The following is a 22630-nucleotide window of genomic DNA, read 5'->3' as shown; positions in this document are numbered from 1 at the left end:
ATTAACGCGCCAAGCTAGCTGCATGAGGCGTAGTGCGGGCGGTGACGTAGACTGACAGTCCCGATGGCATGCGGTCTTTAGAGGTCAGTTTATCATGTTATAGTTATATTATTTTTAATTTATTAATAATTCATTTGCCAAACTGTGTTAGTAAAACAAACACGCTATTATTAAAAAAATTACTATCTATAAAAAACTAAAATATACTTAATCTTCAGTATAAAATAATATTTATATTTAAATGTTGATTATAATAATTTATTTATAATTTTAATATATTTTATATTCTGGAGGTTTCGTATTTTACATATTTTTGTTTAATTGCCAGATGTATCTGTGATACTGGGATACATTGTTTTCTCGTACAGGGAAAACATAAATAGGGGGAAAACTTTCTGTAGTGAGAATGAAGTAAATAAGTGAATGAATGAAGGTATAGAGCTCAACTTTCTGTCGAAATCGAAATCGACATGTTGTGTCCCACCCCCCCCCTTTTTTTTTTTTTCTTTCTTTAGCGAACAAGCCAAATAGATCTAACTCACATAAAATTTTGAAAAACTATTATTTGGCACTAAAATAATGAAAATAAAACCAATACAATAAGTAAGGGCTCCACTATGCTTCAACCCTTATTCTAGGAGCTGAATGGAAGGCACCCTTGTTACTAGCGCGCTCGCAAACTGCGACTTACATGTGGTTCAGACGGTTACATCGCGCGCCGCCTGGCTGCAGCGGGGTATGCAACCTGCCGCACTTGCAAGTGCTGCCGGCTGCGGCGAGTCTCTCCATAAATTGCAGTTTTAGTGCTGTCAGGTGATTTGGAGGTAACTAGCCAAGTGCATCGTGAACATCAGTCGCCGTTTGCATTGCAGGTTTATTAACACACTTCAAGACTCTACAAACCTCTAACCTAGTCACGGACACATGGAGACGTCAACTTGAGGGCTCCAGCACACAGACGTACAGTTTACAGAATATCAGTTACTTACAAAGCCAGCAAACTGTGGAATGACTTACCTTTCGTACGTAACAGCATTATAAAATATTACTTTATTATTTAATAAATAATTAAAATTAACAAATTAGAAAAAAACCATTCAGTATGTTTATTGCTTTCAATATAAATTAAAATTCATCATTATTATTTCACTAAATTAAACAATTAATTTTGTGTACATGATTATATTAATATTGAATACAGCCTTTTCAACTGTAACGTGAGGTTAGAAAGCCATGGAACACTGTGTGACGTGCAGGAAGGGTGATCATGGTGACCCTGTACAGCTGCAAGTGGTGAATCCTCAACTGCGGCTCTGAACTGTTTCCGCGTTCACCTCTGAAACCTTCAAGGCAGGGGTAAGTGCTAGTGTTGCGCTACGCATTCTGAAGAAAGGCAAGTTTGGCGTGTACATTCCAAGGCTGGTTTAGAATTTTTTTTAATGGTTTCAGGAGATGGTGAGACGTTAACGGGGTTAATGGGAAGAATAATTTTGGTCATATGAAGCCCAGTTCAAACTTGATGGAACTGTCAATAGGCAAAATTGCGTGTACTGGGCTGAAGATGTTCCTGTGAATTCGATTGGTGTAAAAGTGTGGCGTGGTTTTACCTGCAAGGGGACTTTAACATCCTCTTTGAAGTTAATGCAACTGGATAAACATGACTTCCAATGTTTGCTGATTCATTCCCTGCCATTCGTTCATTATGAGGTAATGTCAAGTTTTATTTACAGCAAGATGGCGCCCGGCCGCACTATCATAGGAACGTACGAGCAAACCTGTATCAAAATTTACCAGATCTTTGGAGTGTCCCGCAAGGGAGGGAGGGGGGGGGGGCAAGTGATTTTCTTCCGCGCTCTCCAGACCTTACACACAGTAAAATATGAGGTGTACAAACGTAAACCACGTATCCTAGGCACACTTGGGAATGAGATCTAAGCGGCGTTCGCAGAAATCTCATAGGACACTTTGGTGCGATGCACGGAATCAGCGGTGACTCGTACTCATAAATGAATTGATGGTGAAGGTCACCATTTTGAACATTAACCGCATTTTCATCAGAAAGTACATTTATTTTTCAAATTGGATTTAGAACTATCAATTTCTTACTGGAATTTAACCTTGTAGAACGGAAAATAGAGTTTCTATGACACTTTAAAGTGTGTTTACATTTTTTTAACCACTCCGTATTTTAAAATTTCGTTCTAAAAATCGAATGATTCAGTAGTCGAGTAGCTGCTTCGGCAGCGAATTCTAGTGGCGAGTGCGGAAACTTTGTGTAATTCGCGTCCATAGATGTAGTTGAAAACACAATTTGCGTAAATTTATTACGCTCGGCATTATTTTAAATAATTATACGTTAAATTTCGTGTTCTATGCCCGAGTTTCGTATTAGATATAAGTTTATTTGTGAGATTAGAACAAATGAATTTGCTCGTGACAGAGGTTAGATGTTCACACAACACTGGCGGGTACTGTAAGACTCGCTCACATTTTATTTGTGTTTTGGTATATTTACGTTTATTTTTTGTTATATGTCAAAATATATTCCACAGCTACATTTTCTCGTTTTGTAATAAACTATACCAAATGTGATGCCTCCCAGCTAACCTGAACAATTGGAAATAAACTTTTTCTGTTTCTCTACCAACCAACTCTAAACAACTGCAAGAATTAATCTTAAACTACCTGTTTTAGATCTGTTTCAGCTGACGACATTACGATAATTTATTTCACATTTTAACGCTTCTTTGAAGAAAAAGATGAGCAAGTTATCAAGTTAGCTGAAATGCACTATAGACATGATAATGGCAAACACTGCATGTAACGTTACCCAATTTCGCTAGCCTTAGGTTCGCTGTCTCAGTCACGGTAGAAGATAAATTTTTAAGGATGATATCAACTTTAAAACTATTCTTTTCTTGGTTCGCAGTGGCAAAATGCGTGTAACGTAAACCTTAGTAAAAATTTTAATCAATTTCTTACACACCTATAAAAGAAAATAAATTTAATTGAGTTAAAGATAATCGTAAAATGGCAGAAGTATCCTATTGTAAAAACCTTTTTTTTTTTTTTTTTTTAAAAAATACGAATAATTATGAGGTTTAATACTCTATCGCAACATGATACCCTCGAATGAACACAAAGACTGAGAGTTATTGACGTGCCTTCGATGTACATCACGCATTTTGTTTCTTGTTTCATACGGAGTTTGACTTGATATTTGAATTAAGGTTTCAGTTCAGTTGTCGCACGCGGAATCGCGCCGGCGATAAGTGTGAACCGCGACAATTTCTACAGTCGACACCGTCGTAAAACAACTCCAGAGAGAATCGCTCCTTAGTTTACGACACGCAGGAGGAATATAAATGCACTGACAGGCAGATTGGCATCGTCCGGCGTCGTCTGTAGAACAAGACCTTAACTTAGGACCCCACGGAACCATCGCCAAGGTAAGACTGCGTCGTTCGGTAACGTTGCTCACCACCAGACACGCACCATGCCTTGTGTTAGCCTTAATGCGCACTTCATGCGATTACATTCCTATGTAGAGTATGTAGTGACATGATATTAATCTGTAAATAAAACATCTGATAATCCTTTTAGAACAGTTTGAAATGTATCATTTATCGTTGCCTCATTACAGCGCGTGAAGTGTTGAACACTGGATGACTAGAAGCTATGAATCTTAAGTAGCAGGAACTAGAAATTTCGTGGATTATTTTTTTTTTTTAATTTAACGGTGTCGTGTTTATTTTACCGCTGAGTACCAGTGCGTTCCAACGGCTAACTGAGGCTTCGGGGTACATATTAAACCACCTCCTTATTCGGGGACAAAAATGGGAAAAATTTCCCTAAAAAAAAAGTTCTTCCCTCGTAAATGGGAATTTTTGAGTCATTTGAGGGATTTTTTAGTATTTTATTTTTGGTTCTTATGATTCAATTTTGGGGACTTTTGAAAGTCAAGGTCATCCAAGATAATGACCCTGACATCACAATCCATCTTGGCGCCTGGTTCCTCGGCTGTTAAACCTGGACACCGAGATTGGACACGCGTACTCTTATATACTACTTATGTCTTTAGTTGTACTTATTAAGCTTAATTATTATGTACATGCCCAGAAATTATGTATTGTGTTGAAGACTCGTAGTTGGTGATTCCGAGGTGGTAGGTTAATGATGAGAACGAACACAATTAAATATTCTACAATAAACGTAAATTAATGCAAACTTATTTTACAGTATGTCCCATAACTCAACGTAAAGCTGAGATCAGTTTATAGGCCAGTAAGTTATAATTCTGAATCATAAAACAAAAATAAAAAAAATTGTAGTTTTCTATTTATAAACTTTTTTTCAGAATGTTATATTTCCCCACCCAGCACCAAAATATTAGATAATGTGACAAACAAAATTTGCAAATCAATCACAAATAACCCTACTATTGATAACAATTCCAAATAAAGTAAAGCATGATGTACTTTAGGAAAAAATTATTTACGTCATTTAATCGGGTAACTTTGATTATTCACTCTGTAAACAAAATCACTTTGCTAACTTTCAAAGTTTTTTGCTTTAACTATATATTTTTTTAAAAAATAACGTGCTAACTTATCAAAGTATTTTTTTTACAGAATGAGTAGTTAAATTTAACCGATTAATATATTTTTTTTTGCCACATAAGTCTTCCAAATAACTTTTCTCCTTTAGCATTATAACTTGTTTGGTTTTATTTGAATTGTCATAAATAGTAGGGTTATTTATGAATGTGTAGCAAAAAAAATATGGTCACACTATCTAATAATTTCCTTACGGGGGAAGGTAGGATTTAAATTTAAAAAAAAAATGCTTTAAACTCGAAAACACAACACTATTAGAATTTTTTTGTTTTCCGGTTTCGGAACCATAATTTACTGGGCCTATCATCTTATTTTCGGCTTGACTTTTTAGTTATGGGGCATGCTGTGTATGTTCTGTACATGCAGCATCATGTATGCGATATTACATTAATGACAGGGCCGGTGCAAGGTAAATTGGCGCCCTAGGCGAAAAACCTTAACCCCCCCCCCCGGTATGGACACCCGCAAAAAAAAAATTTTCTTGCCTCAAAATACATCACGTAATCCTAAGATTTTGTCAGCAATCAAATGTAAGCAGGCCTGTTTTTTTTTTTTACTTTTTTTTACTTATTAAAAATCATAAACAGGTCACCGTGGACTTTAAATAATTACTTATATCAATATAAGTATTCCAAACTGTTACAGAAATCAATTTTCGTCTAGTTTCAATAATCGTTAAACATGTTATATGAGCTGTTGTGTGTCGTGCTGCGCCGCCCCCAGCTACTTGGCGCCCTAGGCGGTTGCCTGGTTCGCCTGTGTGGACGCGCCGGCCCTGATAAATGACACGGTGTGTCGTTGTTCAAGGAATGCAGACCGCCGTCGCGCGCCTGGTGCTCGCCACGGGAGCGCTGCTGGGCCTGACGACCCCCCAACACGCGCCAGCACTCATGTACTTGGACGACCCCAGGAACTACGCCCTGTACGCCCCGCAGCCGCCGGACTGGACTTCGCCCGGCGACTACGACGAGCCGGCAGACCAGTACCCCGACCTCCCCAGCACGCAGCTGCCGGACCCGGCCTCGCCCGCCCACCTCAACAACCTGAACTACTACAACCACACCTACGTGTTCCACCCGTACCCGCTGGCCGCGCACCCGCCTGCGCACTCGGGCCCCCAGAACACCCCCGGCATCGTGTACGACTTGCGGCCAGACCCGGTGCCCCCTCCCGACATCACTGGTCCGGTGGTCAAGGTCAACTTGACCGCTGCCCTGCGGTCACGCCTGCTCAGCCCTCGCCAGCGATTCCAGCTCATCGAGACTTTCTGGGGGAGAATCCGCGACGTGGTCGACGTGGTGATCCGCCAGCCGTCCCCTCCCCCCGCCGGCTCTGAAGACCCGGGGGAGACCTCGCCCGACCTCGGCGGACTGGACCCGTGGGCGAGCGACGAACCCCCTCAGCGGCCACCCCCGCTGATAGAACTTTTTTGGGAAAAATTCAGTGCCATCATGGATGAAGTGATCAACAGCCTCAAGACAGAACCTCTGGACACACCTATCGGACTCTAGTTAGTCCGAGCAACTTTGGTGATCTGGCTGGCTACGGCAGCTCCTGTTCGGCAACATTCTGCCCGAACTACAACACTTGCCGAACTTGAGGTCTCAGGCCTTCACTGCAGAAGCCGAGTGGCATGCCAGATAAACTGATGTAGCTAATCATTTATTGATTGTTATTGTGTAACTGGAAAAAATTCAACATGTCAATATACACATTTATATATAAATGGATGTGCGTGTCTGTATATTTCACCTTGCAGCCACACCTAACTACCCGCCGGATAGCATTGATGTTGAGAGTGGTAGCAGCCTCGAGTCTCCCATCGTGCTCTATGGTAGCTGTGGTGGTTGCACGTGTTTGACCATTTCGACCAAAGTGTTCTACAAAATCTTCGGAATCTCCCACAATCTTCGGGATTTCTCCAGTTCGGTGCGTGTGCCTGCAAGTTGACCCCCGACCACCGAACAGCTACCACTGACCACCCGTCTCACATCGAGTGAGAATATACTAGAATGTTCTCGCAATGTTCATGAGAGTTTGTTTACATCCATGGATGCTTACAGTGCTAAATATTGTAGTGGAAGAGTATGTTTTTTTTGGACAAGAATTCAAATTAATATCTATAAATAGCCATCAACTATCCTTATTATTTAATTATGCTGAAAAAGCGATTTTAACATCTGAATTATTTCTTTGTTTCCAACTGAACTGTACTTCTTTCGTATTTGCAACATCCTGCGGGTTTTTCTTGCTGCATTGAAATACTCTTGAAGGTTAAGTCGCTTTTTGAAAATTCTTGTTCCCAGAATAATGTTTTTGTGTTGATCACACAATATCATAACAAAAAAGATTTAATACATGACATTGATAAAAAAAATTTTTTCTCCTATTGCATTAAGAGGCACACTCCTATATACTAGTGAGCATACATGAACCCAGTCATCCCATCATCTCTATACCGAAAATGAGATATTATGGTAGTATATATTAAATGGTTTATATCAATTTTATGGTGTGATATACGGCTCTAGTTCAGATTATGTGAATCCCTAAAAGTACACAAATTTTCTTCATAAGCTTTAATCCTTTGTCACAATTTTTTCTGGTGTATCATGTCAAGTTATTATTTCTTTCACAAAGTGTTTCGCAAGTATTTGCTGTTTTCACCTGGGATACAGACTGTTTTTGAACACTAGGGAAAGTATCCTGGCAAGGGACTATACCTATATGTTATAACAATCAGTAATAGTTAAGACTGTGATAAATAACAACAAATGCCATCAGTCCATCCGAAATCGCAATACTCCAAGTTTGTATGTAGGATCCATTCTGCACGAGGACTGCAAAAGAAATGTAAAAGATAAAGTCTTTAATGGTGGCACGCCAATTCTGTGTTAGTTGTCTGTGCCGAGCAGGGCGACAAAACAGTTAAAAGACGATCCAGGTTTGAACATAGTCTATCTTTCTAGATTTGGTTTTCACCTTTTCCAGAAATCACTGCAGTGAAATGCTGGAATGACTCCTGGCGATGGATAGTCTACAATTCACAGGGATGTAACTGACAACCTAAACCCGAAATTTTCCGAATTTTACCGAAGTGAAATGCTTATTTATTTATAGGAGGGTGGGTTAGGTTGGGATATCATATCATAACTAGAATGAAATGGGTTTAGGTTAGGTAAACATTATTTAAAATACTCTATGACCGTAAAATATATAAATCCTGGTAATAGGGTGTTTATTCACGAGCGATCGGTATACTTCGGAGAACTTCGGAACTGTTCGGGTGTGGCTTTCATCCCGTGTATTGTTCTGCTTCCCCCTGACAATGGGCCATGGCTTGTAAAATAAGTATCTGTCTCTAATGACGTCATTGTGAACAAGGAGACGTAAGCTCTAATACCAACCTGCCTATCCAACTAAAAACGTTTTCTTAGTGGCAATATATTTTTGTAGTATTTTCTTTTCCTTCAGTATTTTGTCTAATACTGCCCTAATGGCAGTTCCCCGCACTATTAAAAGTCTAAATAATGAGGAAGAAGTCATCGGGTTACTTAAGTATATAGTTTATATACAAAACATTTCTTAATTGATCTTTTATTTTTGCTTGTCATCTGTCAAACATTACTATTCCTTCTTTTTCAGCTCATTCAGTGACTGTGTTGTTAGGTAACTTTTTTTTATATATTTCCTGTACTAGCCAAGAAGTCCCAGGAACTATATTACATATCTTATGAATTTTTTTTTTTGGAATATGATACATTGGAGATCCGCTTACTTTCTCTCTATCAGCTCGTATCCTCATATTATGGCTTAAATATTTTGGTGTTTCTAGATTAAAATGCAATTTTTCTAGCTTGAATTTTAATTATCAGCCCTAAATCTTTTTGGTTGTTAATCATATGTACTCCATTGTATTAAAAGTATTTTAAATGTTACTAATATAACAAAAATTCCACACGCTACTAATGCATTTTTTAGTAACCCATTAACGCAGTGAAATAAAATCATTAGACTGTTGTACTCACAAAAGTCTTTACAACGCTAGGTACAGCTCATCCCAATAGGATCGCTTAGCATTAATTATTGTAATTAATTATCAGGCAACAGTAACCTCATATCGGGCTAGATAAGTATTTCCTGGTAAATGGCACCACCTAATTGGTATAGTTCGAGGTTGGCAGCTATGGATGGTATACAGTAGATATATGGCCAGCAGGGTTCTAACAACCACAAAGACAAGTTAGTCAAGTAACACTTTATTCAGACTCGAGTGCACGATGCAGTGTGCGGTGTTCACCGCAGAGTGCCCCTGGTGATGCTGTATATGAGATGGAAGCCGGCCGCCGGCTGGTCCTTGGGCACCATGTGTCCGGCACCTCGCACCAGCACCTCGGTCATGTTGCCCGCCGTCTTGGTGTAGCCGGTCACCCTGCCGTCCACGAGCCACGCCTTCCTGCTGGCGGTCTTGTACTCCTGAGCAGCATTGAACTGCAGCCTCTGCAGCACCCTCACCGTCAGCGGGTACGCCACGATGATGTCCAGCTGACCGTTGTAGAACACCACGCGGTACCCGGCGTCCAGCAGCTCCTCCACCCACGGCACCACGGTCCTCATCTGGTCACCCTGCAGCTTGTCGTAGGCCACGTCGCTGGACGGGTGGTACACCTGCCAGAGTCACCCCGAGCCCTCAGGGTGGTGTTCCAACACAACACAACATGAGAGACAACACGGTCCTCATCTGGTCGCCCAGCAGCTTGTCATAGGCCACGTCGCTGGACGGGTGGTACACCTGCCGGAGTCACCCCGAGCCCTCAGGGCGGTGTTCCAACACAACATGAGAGACAACACGGTCCTCATCTGGTCGCCCAGAAGCTTGTCATAGGCCACGTCGCTGGACGGGTGGTACACCTGCCGGAGTCACCCCGAGCCCTCAGGGCGGTGTTCCAACACAACACAACATGAGAGACAACACGGTCCTCATCTGGTCGCCCAGCAGCTTGTCGTAGGCCACGTCGCTGGACGGGTGGTACACCTGCCGGAGTCACCCCGAGCCCTCAGGGCGGTGTTCCAACACAACATGAGAGACAACACGGTCCTCATCTGGTCGCCCAGAAGCTTGTCATAGGCCACGTCGCTGGACGGGTGGTACACCTGCCGGAGTCACCCCGAGCCCTCAGGGCGGTGTTCCAACACAACACAACATGAGAGACAACACGGTCCTCATCTGGTCGCCCAGCAGCTTGTCGTAGGCCACGTCGCTGGACGGGTGGTACACCTGCCGGAGTCACCCCGAGCCCTCAGGGCGGTGTTCCAACACAACATGAGAGACAACACGGTCCTCATCTGGTCGCCCAGAAGCTTGTCATAGGCCACGTCGCTGGACGGGTGGTACACCTGCCGGAGTCACCCCGAGCCCTCAGGGCGGTGTTCCAACACAACATGAGAGACAACACGGTCCTCATCTGGTCGCCCAGCAGCTTGTCATAGGCCACGTCGCTGGACGGGTGGTACACCTGCCGGAGTCACCCCGAGCCCTCAGGGCGGTGTTCCAACACAACATGAGAGACAACACGGTCCTCATCTGGTCGCCCAGAAGCTTGTCATAGGCCACGTCGCTGGACGGGTGGTACACCTGCAGGAGTCACCCTGAGCCCTCAGGGCGGTGTCCCAACACAACATGAGAGACAACACGGTCCTCATCTGGTCGCCCAGCAGCTTGTCGTAGGCCACATCGCTGGACGGGTGGTACACCTGCCGGAGTCACTTCGAGCCCTCGTTCACTGTGCGAGGCAGCGAGCAAGCACTACCTACCTTGTCGGGACACACCCGTGACCTTACTCGCTGGCAGCCGTCCAGAACGAGTCCAATCAGTAGAGGGTGAGCTGTGTTTCCTGCTCACGTCCGTGGACACAGTGTGAGGAAACAGTCATGCTGGAGTCACAGTAGCGCGACGGCGACGACGCGAATATTCCCTAGCCAATCACGATCGACACACCCATGACGTCTGCTGTCGCGTCTCCCTCGTCGCGCGGCTGTGCCTTAAGCAGGGGCTCAACAACAAGGGGGGGGGGAAGGGTATTTTGCCCCCCCTCTGAAACCTTGATGTGGGGGCAAACGGGGGCAAAGTAAGTGCTGTGTAATCAATTTTTAGATAGTAAAACTGCTTAAATAGCACCATTTTCCACCTTAAAATACAAATTTTCCCGGGGGAGGAACCCGGACCCCCCGCTTCAATAGGGGGGATCGATGATTCTTTATAAAAAGTTATATTTCCCCCCCTTTGGAAATTTAGATGTTGCGCCCTTGGCCTTAAGCATGAACCGGGTCGCTCCAGGAGGAGGGACGGTGCAGCTACCTGGCGGCCCACGTGGATGGCCGCGCGCACGCTCGCCCTCTCCAGGAGCTTGGCGTAGTGATTGTCGATCTCGTCGCTGTCCGTCAGCAGGTTGTACAGCCCCACCTTGGCCGCCGCCCCGAACGTGCCCAGGTCGGCGCTCACCATCTGAAACAACGCCTCGGTCAGAACCGATTCAGTTGCGTGCTCCTCGGTCTTTGTAAAACACCGAGACTTTGAAATGCTTATAAACTTCTAACAAAAGTTCAGGTGTTATATTACATTCTGTTCTAGAATACATATGAATAGTCGGTTTTATCCTATTAAGCTACACAATCGGTAGCTGGGATTATATACTGATCATTTGGCAATTTCTTGGGAAAGTAGACTAATTAGGGAGCGACTACAGATAAAACAAAACTGTATTTTCAACCCATGATATTCCTAAGTCTTAAACAAAAAGGATCATTCGTATTGTAGGATTGGATAGGACAATCTGCTCTCTGGCGTGGACTTGATAAAATAAAATTTATTACTCTATCAGTGTGTTGGAGAGGATGCAATGCAAGATTGTCAGAAAGATGGTGTGTATTGTGGATGCCATTGTTACCGGATATAACAAAACAGCAGAAAATATGTATGAAATGTAGCTTTAAGATTATGGACACAAAACTCATATTGCAGCGAGAGTTCTCGATTGAAAGGATTTTCAGACCAAAAGGGAGTACGTCGTTTGCCCTACAGGCGTTTGCCCTAAACGCATTTTCGAAGCATATTCTCGCATTCCTCATTCCATACAGGCGTTTGCCCTAAAAGTGTTTGCCCTAAAGGCGTTTATCCTAAAGTTGTTTGCCCTACAGGCGTTTTCCCTACAGGCGTTTGTCCTACAGGCGTTTACCCTAAAGGCGTTTGCACAAAATGTTTGATAATCACATTCGGACCAAGCTCCGGCATTTGCCCTAAATGCGTTTGCCCTAAAAGAAGTTTTTCGACAGTCGTTTGCCCTACAGGCGTTTGCCCTACAGGCGTTTGCCCTAAAAGTTTGCGAATTTTCAATAATCCGAAAATGAATGCTTGCCGGCGTTTGCCCTACAGTCGTTTGCCCTAAAGTCATTTGCCCTAAAGTCGTTTGCCCTACAGACGTTTGTCCTACGAACCTTTTCGAAGATAGATGTCCTTACGTGTGTCGGCCCTGTTGACAAATGTTGGAACCATTCTCCAAATGAGTACAAAGTACAAAATTCACAAATTAGATGGCAGCACATACAGTTGGCTTTCCCAACGTTGAAGTCTAAGAATGCAGCTTGTTATTGAACCTTACAACAGATGTTGCGCCAATCTCAGTGACTGGATTGTATTTTTTAAATCATTTTTTAACATAGAGGTTGATGATGTAATATTTTCCATGGTGGGTTGGGGGGGGGGGGGGGTTAACTAGCGAACGAATTGACTTAATTTAATATTGCTGCTATATATAAAAACAAGCGTTAACAAAAGGAGCTTACAAAATTTTATTATCCTTGCCTGCTGAAATTTTCACTTAAAGTCGTCCTAAAAACGATGACCCTAAAATAATTTAAGGCAGAGGATTAAACATATGCATTTATAAAATCATTTTCGGCGTTAAAAAGTTACTGTTAAAATAGCCTCCGAGACCTTCATGCATATTTTCAATTTTTATATAACATGTGCCCAACTGGATCTGTCGTTTTATTAATATGTTTGTAGAATGCGGTGAAAATACTTCCATCGAGAGTGTGCATATTTTGCTGATTCGCTCAGACCATCTATAGCTTAACCCCTAATAAGTGTTATGGGAACAAGTGAAGTATAATAAAAGACTGATTTTATGTGTGACAGCCAATGAAATGTACAACTTTTCAAAATGCATTTAATCATATCATCCATATTGCCACAATATTTGAATGAATGTCATAGGTATGAGTGTAAACTAGGAACGATGTTGATATGTCGTGGACTGTACAATAATGAATTACGTAAAAGTATAATACACAAAGAAAGATCATTAAATATAACTCTGTTTCAGATGCTAATGAATCAGCAAAAAAAGTGCAATTTTAGTTAATATTTTTTCAAAACAATTCAGTTTCAAATTTGCTATGATCTTGTTTTTAAAACACTGAATCAACTTCTCTAATTTTTTTGCAAGTGAAGCTTAGAAAATAAATATTTAAAAAAAAATTCACCGAATTACATAATTTTCTAAATAAACCGTTGCAATTTTATTTAGTTAATAACATATTTGTCACATGCCCACAAACAGTCTTACGACTTTAACAGTGAGCACGATATATATATATATATATATATATATATATACATACATACATACATACACAGTATTTGGTTAAATGTACGCAATAGGTTTATCCAACCCGACTTGCTTGCCTTGGTCGGCAAATATGTTGGCTGTTTTCTCTGTTAGAACTCTGGGTATCGTGTGTATGGAGTAATGAATTCTTTCTTCACTTCTGCTAATGAAATTTATATACCCACTTTTATACCCATGGGTATAATAGAATATAAAGCAGCAATTGGGCGTCGTGCGGGGTGGCTTACAGGACAGCAAAACATAACAAAAACTGTTAGCATAACAATCATGTATCAAAAATAGTATTAGTTGTGCACGCGCAGTTCATCTCCACAAATTAAGTTTGTACGTGACTATATATTTTTTTCTCATGAGATCGTTTTTAGGTAGATTTCGCAGAGCGACTTACAGAAAATTTCACGATATTTTCTCCGATCTAGATCCTATGAATTTCAGAATTTCTAATTGAGGTAAATATGAATGTCTAATGTATTGTTGGATTGGATTTATATCCCATACATATTGTTGAGCCAACAAATAATTTGCAATTTATTGTTACATTGGATATTCTAGAAATATTCACAAGATTTTAAATAGTTATTAAACTTCTGGAATTTTTCAGAAAGTTTTTTTATATTGTTAGGCCGCACGGCGAAATCTACCTTTCCGACTGGCTGCCATCGAGGATTTTTCATTTATAATTATGGGATATATGATTTCACACTATTATGCACACATACGCTTCATATCTAAAACAATCTTGTTCAAACGAAATTTTTTAAGTTTTTAATAAGACATATTTTTTGTGACAGATATCTCAAAGAAAACAAAACCAGTGATTCGGCAGAATTCTATACGAGCCTCGTTGCCAAATTTAATGGACGCAAAATAATAAATTACCTACACACACAGCGAGGCTCTTTTCAGCGTAAATGTTACATGGCAGGACAAGATTCAAGAAAGGTTTAGCTTGTGAGAAGAGTCCTTTCAAAAAAATGTCAGGTAGGAGCCCTGGTTCAATAATCAAGAAAGTCATTCGTAAAAAGATTCGACACGGCACAACTCGGCGTAAACTGGCTTGCCAAGAAGATAGTCGGTTGAAACTAAAACGGCGTGAACTCCAATCGACTAAACCAAATGTTGACTATGGATCCTCATCAGGGCTAGTTACTGATGTACAAGGGTGTGATATTCCTGAAAATGAACTATTAAGTAAGTGTGAACATTACATCGCGTCACTGCAAGTCACTTTGGAAGAAGGAAGGAATATTGTGGAACAAACAAATATGCATACAATCCCGCAAGGAAAGTAGTTCTGTGTGCGGTGGGCTAAAGTCACATTATTATTATTATTATTGAGAAATATCATTCCGTATCTTCATTATTTTATTTTGGGAATATAAGTGGAATCCACTATGGAAATATTATGGATATATTTAAATATATATTATATTACGGATGTAGCCTATTTTAAGGATCGTGCCAACCAATGACTATTATCGGCCAACTCTTATAACTGAACGTCAAAATGATCTAGCACAAACATTACAAACTAAATGCCAATTATGGAAAACCCAGAACAAAACGAACTGGAATACTTCTTCATTGTGTACTTCAGCTGTATGTTGTGAATACATTCCAGAATAAAATAGTATGAACAATATGTAGGAGTTTAACCGCATTATTAATATTATGCTAATTAAGAAAATGTTTAACAGCTAGTATTCGCATTATTTACCTATATGCTCGTAATATTTTAAGTAATCATAGCGTAATGCGCGTCTGACAGCTGAAATTGAAATAAGCAAAGCCCCGGAAAAAAAAGTTGAACCTTTTCCCAGCGATATTTTTGTTAAATCGCCAATACTGTTTTTTTATTATACGATTTTTTTTGTTCGAAGACCTTACATCACCTAATGTTCCGAAATATTTTACAGAAAAAATATTCGATAACATTGAACTTAGCGCATCTGTTGGTGAATCTAGGAAGTTCATACCACATGAATTCCCACCAAACCTCGATATAGGCTTACAAAAGTGCCATCTAGCGACGGTTTTGTAAACTTTGCATTTAGAGGGAAAACATTTATTTAGGTACTGCCACCTGCGGAGGAAATATAAACTACAAGAACACTGTTTGAATCGATACATAATTGAAAGAACCTACATTACCCAAAATAACCTAAACTTCGTTTACCCTAAAGTCATTTGCCCTACAGGCGTTTGCCCTAAAGGCATTTGCCCTACAGGCGTTTGCCCTACAGGCATTTGCCCTAAAGGCGTTTGCACAAAATGTTTGATAATCCCATTCGGACCAAGCTCCGGCATTTGCCCTAAAGGCGTTTGCCCTAAAATAAGTTTTTCGACTGTCGTTTGCCCTAAAGGCATTTGCCCTACAGGCGTCTGCCCTAAAAGTTGGTGTGGTTTCGTTAATCCAAAACATAAGTGCTTGCCGGCGTTTGCCCTACAGTCGTTTGCACTAAACGGCATTTGCCCTAAAGTCGTTTGCCCTACAGGCATTTGCCCTACGTTTAGGGCAAACGCCTGTAGGGCAAACGATGTGTACCCGACCAAAATGTTGAGTTTTGGGGTAGTAGGCATCACCGTCTTGGTTTTTTCCTTCATTTTTTTGCTATAATTCTAATTTTGAATTATTTATCCCAACTTTTGGCATGTCAAGACAAATCATAGTTCTCAGACCTTGTATGCTTTGTTGCGACCACATATTTACTAACAGGATCCAGCCTGTGAGCACTGCGAGGAAATAACTTATTTCTCGCGGGTGACTACAACTGCCACGATAACCATACCAGTTCACAAGTGTTTATTTCAACAAGCAGTCAAAGCTAAGTCCTATGCCAAGTCAAATAAAATAATTTATCGAAATCTTTATTGCAAGCAGTATCAAACTATTTGAAATTGTAAGATGGTGAGGCCTAATCCACCTTAAGGGGATATTTATACATCAGCAGAAAGTGTCAAAAAAGAACCAAAGGCCGATCAAGGTGAACCACAAACACTGGCTGGATTGCCACACATCAGCAAGTGTTGAAGCACATTAATTTATGACCTTGTTTCATGCATTATATTTGGACTATAAACCAGAGCCACCAGCTCCAGTGAACTAGAGTTGCCACTGTACTGACATCCAGAGCGCGGTTGTAGTCTCCGGCTTGGATGTACTTGACCGCCTGGTCTTCGAGGTCCTTCATCTGCCTCCAGGTGGTGTTGTCGACGAGGCCCCACTGGTAGACGATGTCGCTGTACTGCAGCATGTTGATGCCGTCCACTGCCCCGTCGCCGATCGCCAGACCTGCACGAGGCCAGGTCGTCCACACGAGCACGGCAAGGAAGACACTGGAACCAACTGCAGGTCCTACCAGCTGCTCTGGATGGGTAACTGGAGAACCTTAGAAGCCGGCTTCGAGTCCCTGCTGATTCGAGGCAACGATCTCTATAGATAAAACATCCAAGAATTTGCTTGGCGAGACTGTGGACAACTTTGGAAAATGAAAATCATGATGGATCGGCCGAAAATTCCAACCCATTTCTTTCGAATTGCAAGTTCGGTGTGCTAACACTAGGCCCATTTCCACTCGTGTAAGATAATTTTCCCCGGTTCAAGAACCTCTGTGTCTAGTGTCTCCTAGTCACCCGCTCCAGTGACAAATTTAACCTAGCCGGTCTGAAGGAGGTGTTGGAAATGTCCAGTTCTCGCGCGGAATAGCATTCACACACTTCCGTTTCGTTTCCTACAGTTTATTCAATGTCACGAGCAGTAACTACCAGTTCTACACATCATATCAATGAGAAAGTCTGTTTGTGTGAGTGTGCAACAGGTCAGAATGTAAGTAACCATGGAAGTAGCATTTGGCACAAACTAGGGTAGTTTCCTCCATTGCTAAGTCAATACCTAAAGCCACGATTATTTCGTGAATTGATTGAGTACCAAATAAGTCTTGAAGCACATAAACATCTGTTGCACGTTGATGATTGGACTACAGTGTTCTTGACGACCATGAGCCAAGTGCTTACCCATTCGCGTGTTAATTCCACACAAAAAAGTGACCTTGCAATCGAGAAATGAGCACATTAAAAATGTTTGATTACGAATCGGCAAGTTGAGTCTAGCCTGGAGTGGAATAAATTCACGAAAAATATCGAGGCTATATTAATACTTATATTACTTAGCCTAATAGGACTAATACTATTGGAATTTGACCTAAATAATTTTTAGTTTTACATAAATTTATAAATATAAAATGCATATAGGCTACGCATTATATGTACTAAAATAATTTCTTTATTTCAACCTCTATAGACCGGTAAATACAACACTTAGTAGACTTACATAGTATAGGCCATATGTTTATCAGGTAAATGGGTGTGAAGATTTAAATTGATGTTGATATAAAACCAATCCTAATTTATTATTACGTAACCACACGATCAAATGCTAATCCATATTATATTATCTTAAGACATTTATATGTGTCTAGTCTATTTTGGACATTTATACAATGAATGGATCCATTGTAAGCATGAAACTAAATTCCAGTTAAAATATTGTTTGAATGAGAAAAATTATGATTCTAAAAATATAATCATATAGTAAGTACGACTAGAAAAAAAGTACAATAAAAAATACTTTTACCTTTTAGATTAATCTTCAAGCTAGCGTTCTGGTTCTTCATGTGGATGGTGTGGCCCAGAGCTGGGATGTATTTACCTGTTGAAACACACACAATAGCTTTAATGGACTCATGTCAATGCACTTGAAATACTCAGTAGAGTACAATACACGCAAAAAGAGACTAAGTTAAACAGGTATTTTAAATTATCTATTTAACTAATCGTGGCTTCAGCCAGGACCTCACAGCCAAGTGTGGACAGAGCCACTCTTATACGAACTCGTATTTTGTTTGAGCCCATTCTTCGTTGGAAATCAGCAAATTTACCTTAGTTTCTAAAAGTGCAGAGGCTTAATTAAAACTTGCTTCTTCCTGCGCTGCCTGGTGTGGAAGCTGTCTTCGTGTTGAACACAACATGCAGTGTGCATACTCCCCTATTGACAGCCAGTGATAAGTGCTCAGCGATGTTGCTGGTCAGTGATCCAGTAGAAGGGTTGGTTTAAACCCCTTCCTTGTGTCATAATTCTGATAAGCGAGCAAATGTTTTATGACATGTTTTATGACATGTTTTAAAGAACCCTGATCGAATAAACAAACCCACGACAGAAGAATGGAAGATATTACCTTTGCATTTCCTGCGTAAAATACCGTCTTGTGTTTTATTTTTTTTGTTACCATTTTAACTGCGAGGATCTCTTTTGTTTCCCAGGACTGTCTTCTTTTTTGTCATGTTGGTGTTATTCTGCGATCTACTTTTTTTTCTCGTGCTAAACAGTGGTGAACATGCATTCCAAATCCCACTGCAGGTATGTGAATCATGGTGACTGCGGTGAAGAGTAGGAGGCTACCCCGGGGGTTTCAGCACGGGACCCACCGGCGTACGACTCCCCGCAGATGAAGAAGTGGTTCTCCTGCAGCTCCGGGAACACGGAGAAGAACTGCACCAGAGCAGCGTGGAGTTGCTCCCCTATCTCCTGCTCGGTGGTCACGTAGCCCGCCTCGTCCCCCGTGTAGCTGAAACCTGTCGACACAGCCGGTCACCGCGTCATCCACCACAGCTAGGTTCTACCACTTCCAGGACAGTCGCAGCATTGTCTGATTCGGTACATGCTTACATACAGGGCTTTAACCAGTAGTCTGGCACGATTGAATTTGACCTCGAAAAAAATTAATTTTTTTTTTAAATCAAGCCTATACAGCTATATAATAGACCTGTACAAAAATTAGAAATTTTGTTAACAAATTTTGTTTTAATATACGACCATTTTTTCCCCCACTGATTGAATGTTTAGTGACTGAGGACATAGGCCCAGATGGGCCTAGATATACGCAGTATTTTAGTATAGGGGGTTCCATATTATGCAGTAACCCATTTCCTTCCTACACTTCCCCAATCCACCATTTCCCCTTTAAAATATGAGCAAATTTTGCATGTATCACACACTGTAAATTACCTAAAATATATAAAAACCTTCTTTTAAGAATGAGAGAATTTTTCTATATAAAATTGCACAAATTGATATTTACTCTCATTAATAATATTGAAAAAAATTAATAATTTAATATTTGCAATACTTCTGATGTGTAGAGTGTATGTAATTTTACATTCTCTGCAAACTAGGTGTAAATAAATAATTATTCAAAATAAGGCCTATAAGTTTTAGATATCGATCTACGCATTGTGTTGGATTCGACCAAACACAGCACGTAAGCAGTGGCAGATACAGAAAAATCTCAGATGGGGGGGGGGGGGGGGGGGCGCAGGTCTACCTCTTCCACACACTCCCTTGTTAAGTTACCTTGGTTGCTTGGATGCAGCCAGATATCTTTTTCCAAGCTCTATCCGTTTCATTTACGTCTCGCCCGAATATTTGCTGTTGTTGGTGCATAATTGTGTGTTATATGTAGTTAAAATGGCCAATTGTGCAGCATACAAATGTCAAAAGCACTACAGAAAAACTAAAGATTCTAGTCCCATGCAAAGATTAATAAAACTGCATTCAAACTGTTTCCAAGACATGAAGTCGTTAAAGGTAAGTGTATGAATGTGTATTGTGTAACATCGGCGGCCGGGTGCGCGCCCTCCCCTTGCCAAGAACCATGCTTGATGCTGGGCTGCCCTGGGCAAGGGGAGGGGGGCGCGCGCCCCCTGCGCCCCCCCCCCCCCCTTATGAATCCACCACTGCACGTAAGACAGATTTACGCGCGTTAGATTTTCAGTAAAACTTTAGACAAAATGAATTATACAATATGGACCTAAACTAGGCACTAATAAAGCTGTAATATCTAAGTAATGCGAGCTTTAACATACACCCAAACAAAATCAAGTAAACAAAAATACAGTATTAATATAAAATAAAAAAATGTACTGTCAAATCAACTCTGTATAATTGTTACTGTACAACACAATTTTTTTATTTGGATAAACAATCCAATTGTATTTTTATTTTCTAAGTTTTATTCTTTCTAATTATTACGTGTGAAACACACTTAAAACTGCTTATTTTTTGAGGCTGGAGGTGCCAAGAAACCTGCGCGTGCCTATGATTATGGGTAGAGACCTGCAAAAAACGCGGATTCATTCGGTGATAGGCTAGAATACAAATATATATACCTCTTAGATGATTTAGCTATTGGCTTACTGTTCATCTCGACGAATCTCAACCAGTTATAAATCCTCAACCAATGAAGGATCGAATCACGGACAAACCAGCTGGAGACGACTTACAAGTCGGCAGCCAATGAACTTGCGTTATTTTCCCGAGTGTACAGGGGTATGTGCAGTCTATCCCGAAGGCCATCGAAACCGCGAATTTTGCAGGTCTCTACTTATGGGGTTGGGTGTCAAACACCCTCGACTGCAAGCATGCAAGAACACGGCAAGGGTGAGCCAGACCCGCACCTGCGCCCACGGGGTTGTCGATGAACACGATGGAGTGGTTCTTGTGCCAGGAGTAGGGGTTCCTGATCAAGGACTCGCCGTCCTCCGACACGAAGAACGGCCCCACCTCCATGAAGAGGCCGTACAGGGACGACGCCCCAGGGCCCCCTTGCAGCCACACCAGCACCGGCGCGTTCTCGTAGTCTCTCTGCAAACAGTTCTCCCCTGTACCGAGATGGACTGTTACACACAGTCTCTCCTGTGGAATCTGCTACATTAGACAAGCTTCTTCACGCACAACGTCTCAATTATCCATTAATACAAAGAGCCAACTTGTTTGGTTTCGTAATTCACTGTTCAGATCTATACACTCACATTCACAAAATATAATGTAATTAATAAAATTTAATATTTGCTATACTCTCTAATGACAAATAGTGTCACTAAAATTAGTACCAAAAAAAAGTTGTTTAAGAATTCCACCTAGTAGGAGACATAACAGATATAACTGTATGCGACTAATAACCAAAACTTTAATGTAACTGACAAGCAATCTGATAACCTTCTAAAGAATATTTTTTAATAAGTACTTATTGATTGGGGCAATTTTTGTTTGCTAATTAACTGTGATATCAGTGTCAAGAATACATAAATAACCCACATATTTAAATTTCATCAGAAGAAGTAACTTATGCAGTGTATAAATAAAGGAATAATGTAAAAACACATTACAAAAATTACAGTACAAAAACCTATAACTTAATCACGTGGTTTGCGAGCCGGCGGGCTGGTGGGGTTCACCTCGGCGGGGAAGAACCAGAAGAAGAGGTTGGAGCCGTGCCTCTTGTCGACCGTGAAGAAGCCGGAGTAGCTGGGGATGTCGGGCGGGAAGGGGCCGCCCGTGACCTTGGACAGGTTCCTGGCCTCCGCCGCCCTCCCCGCCTCCACGTAGCTGGTGAGGATCAGCCTCTCGCCCGCCTCGGCCCCCAGGCGCGTCTCGGGGTCCTCCGAGGAGACGGGCCTGATGCGGAACCCCGGGTAGCCGGCGGCCGCCTGGCCCGCGGCTAGCAGCACGAGGCACAGCGCTCCGGAGGTCATCTCCGTCCGGCACTGAGCTGCGATCTGGACTCTGCTCGCCCCACTCTTCTGATAATGCCCACGAAAGAAACACTCCACTTGCACGAAGAAACTTATCTTGCCTAAAAATAAAAAGATAAGTGATTTCCCATATCAATTATTGTTTTAACACGTTACCAAACTTCAAATTTGGATCGTACGCTTTTTGGCCAGAGTCACTACTTACTACTTCTTGGCTTCTGGGCTGAGCCATGTCCGTGTAGTTGATGACGGGCCCAAGTTTCGACATGTCTTGCTGCAGCCATCTCGAACGACGGTAGACAACAGTTGTTAATCGCCCTTGAAGATGGCGAAGTTATTTTTCTCGCGGATTTGACATCAGCACAGGTGTCAAAAAAGAGTTATTGACTATGTTCATGAAAGACTACAATCTAGATTTTATCTCCATAATGCAGCCTATATTAAAATTTTAATGGCGAAATGCTGGTGCAGTGTTTAGGCAACTTTCCTAATATGTAAGCAGTTTAGCGCAGTGGTGAATTCACAAAAGATGGAGGATATCTTAAGGGCCTGAAGCTTCTTCTGAGTTTAATTACACCCAACTGAGCCTAATTTTCAGGTAGAGGGATGGGTAAAAAAATTAGTTTCTAAAGACAAGCCTCCTTCACAATATTCTGGGTCCGCCACTGTCAATCGAATGCTGGTGGCTCAAATCACAAAACTCTTGCAAGTGGGAAAAAAATGTCGTTGAGAGCC

General features: G+C 41.4%; 2 protein-coding genes across 2 annotated transcripts; one reads left to right on the top strand and one right to left on the bottom strand.

The window, feature by feature from the left end:
- The first annotated feature begins 3372 nt into the window (after window positions 1–3372).
- On the top strand, window positions 3373–8581 carry LOC134539848 (uncharacterized). Its single transcript, XM_063382155.1, has 2 exons — window positions 3373–3449; window positions 5424–8581. Exon 2 carries the CDS (start codon window positions 5426–5428, stop codon window positions 6125–6127), a length of 702 nt encoding a protein of 233 aa, XP_063238225.1. The 5' UTR covers window positions 3373–3449; window positions 5424–5425; the 3' UTR covers window positions 6128–8581.
- A 278-nt stretch (window positions 8582–8859) lies between these two features.
- LOC134539847 (venom serine carboxypeptidase-like) lies at window positions 8860–21965 on the bottom strand. Its single transcript, XM_063382154.1, has 7 exons — window positions 21599–21965; window positions 20819–21005; window positions 18791–18937; window positions 17940–18014; window positions 16432–16598; window positions 10975–11121; window positions 8860–9284 (listed from the first exon to the last, which is right to left on the bottom strand). The coding sequence occupies exons 1-7, from the start codon at window positions 21893–21895 to the stop codon at window positions 8913–8915; spliced, it is 1392 nt and encodes a 463-aa protein (XP_063238224.1). The 5' UTR covers window positions 21896–21965; the 3' UTR covers window positions 8860–8912.
- Window positions 21966–22630: the final 665 nt, after the last annotated feature.

This window comes from Bacillus rossius, chromosome 16 (assembly GCF_032445375.1).
Source record: "Bacillus rossius redtenbacheri isolate Brsri chromosome 16, Brsri_v3, whole genome shotgun sequence".
NCBI classification, from domain to species: domain Eukaryota; kingdom Metazoa; phylum Arthropoda; class Insecta; order Phasmatodea; family Bacillidae; genus Bacillus; species Bacillus rossius.
This window is presented reverse-complemented; position numbering and strand designations above follow the sequence as displayed.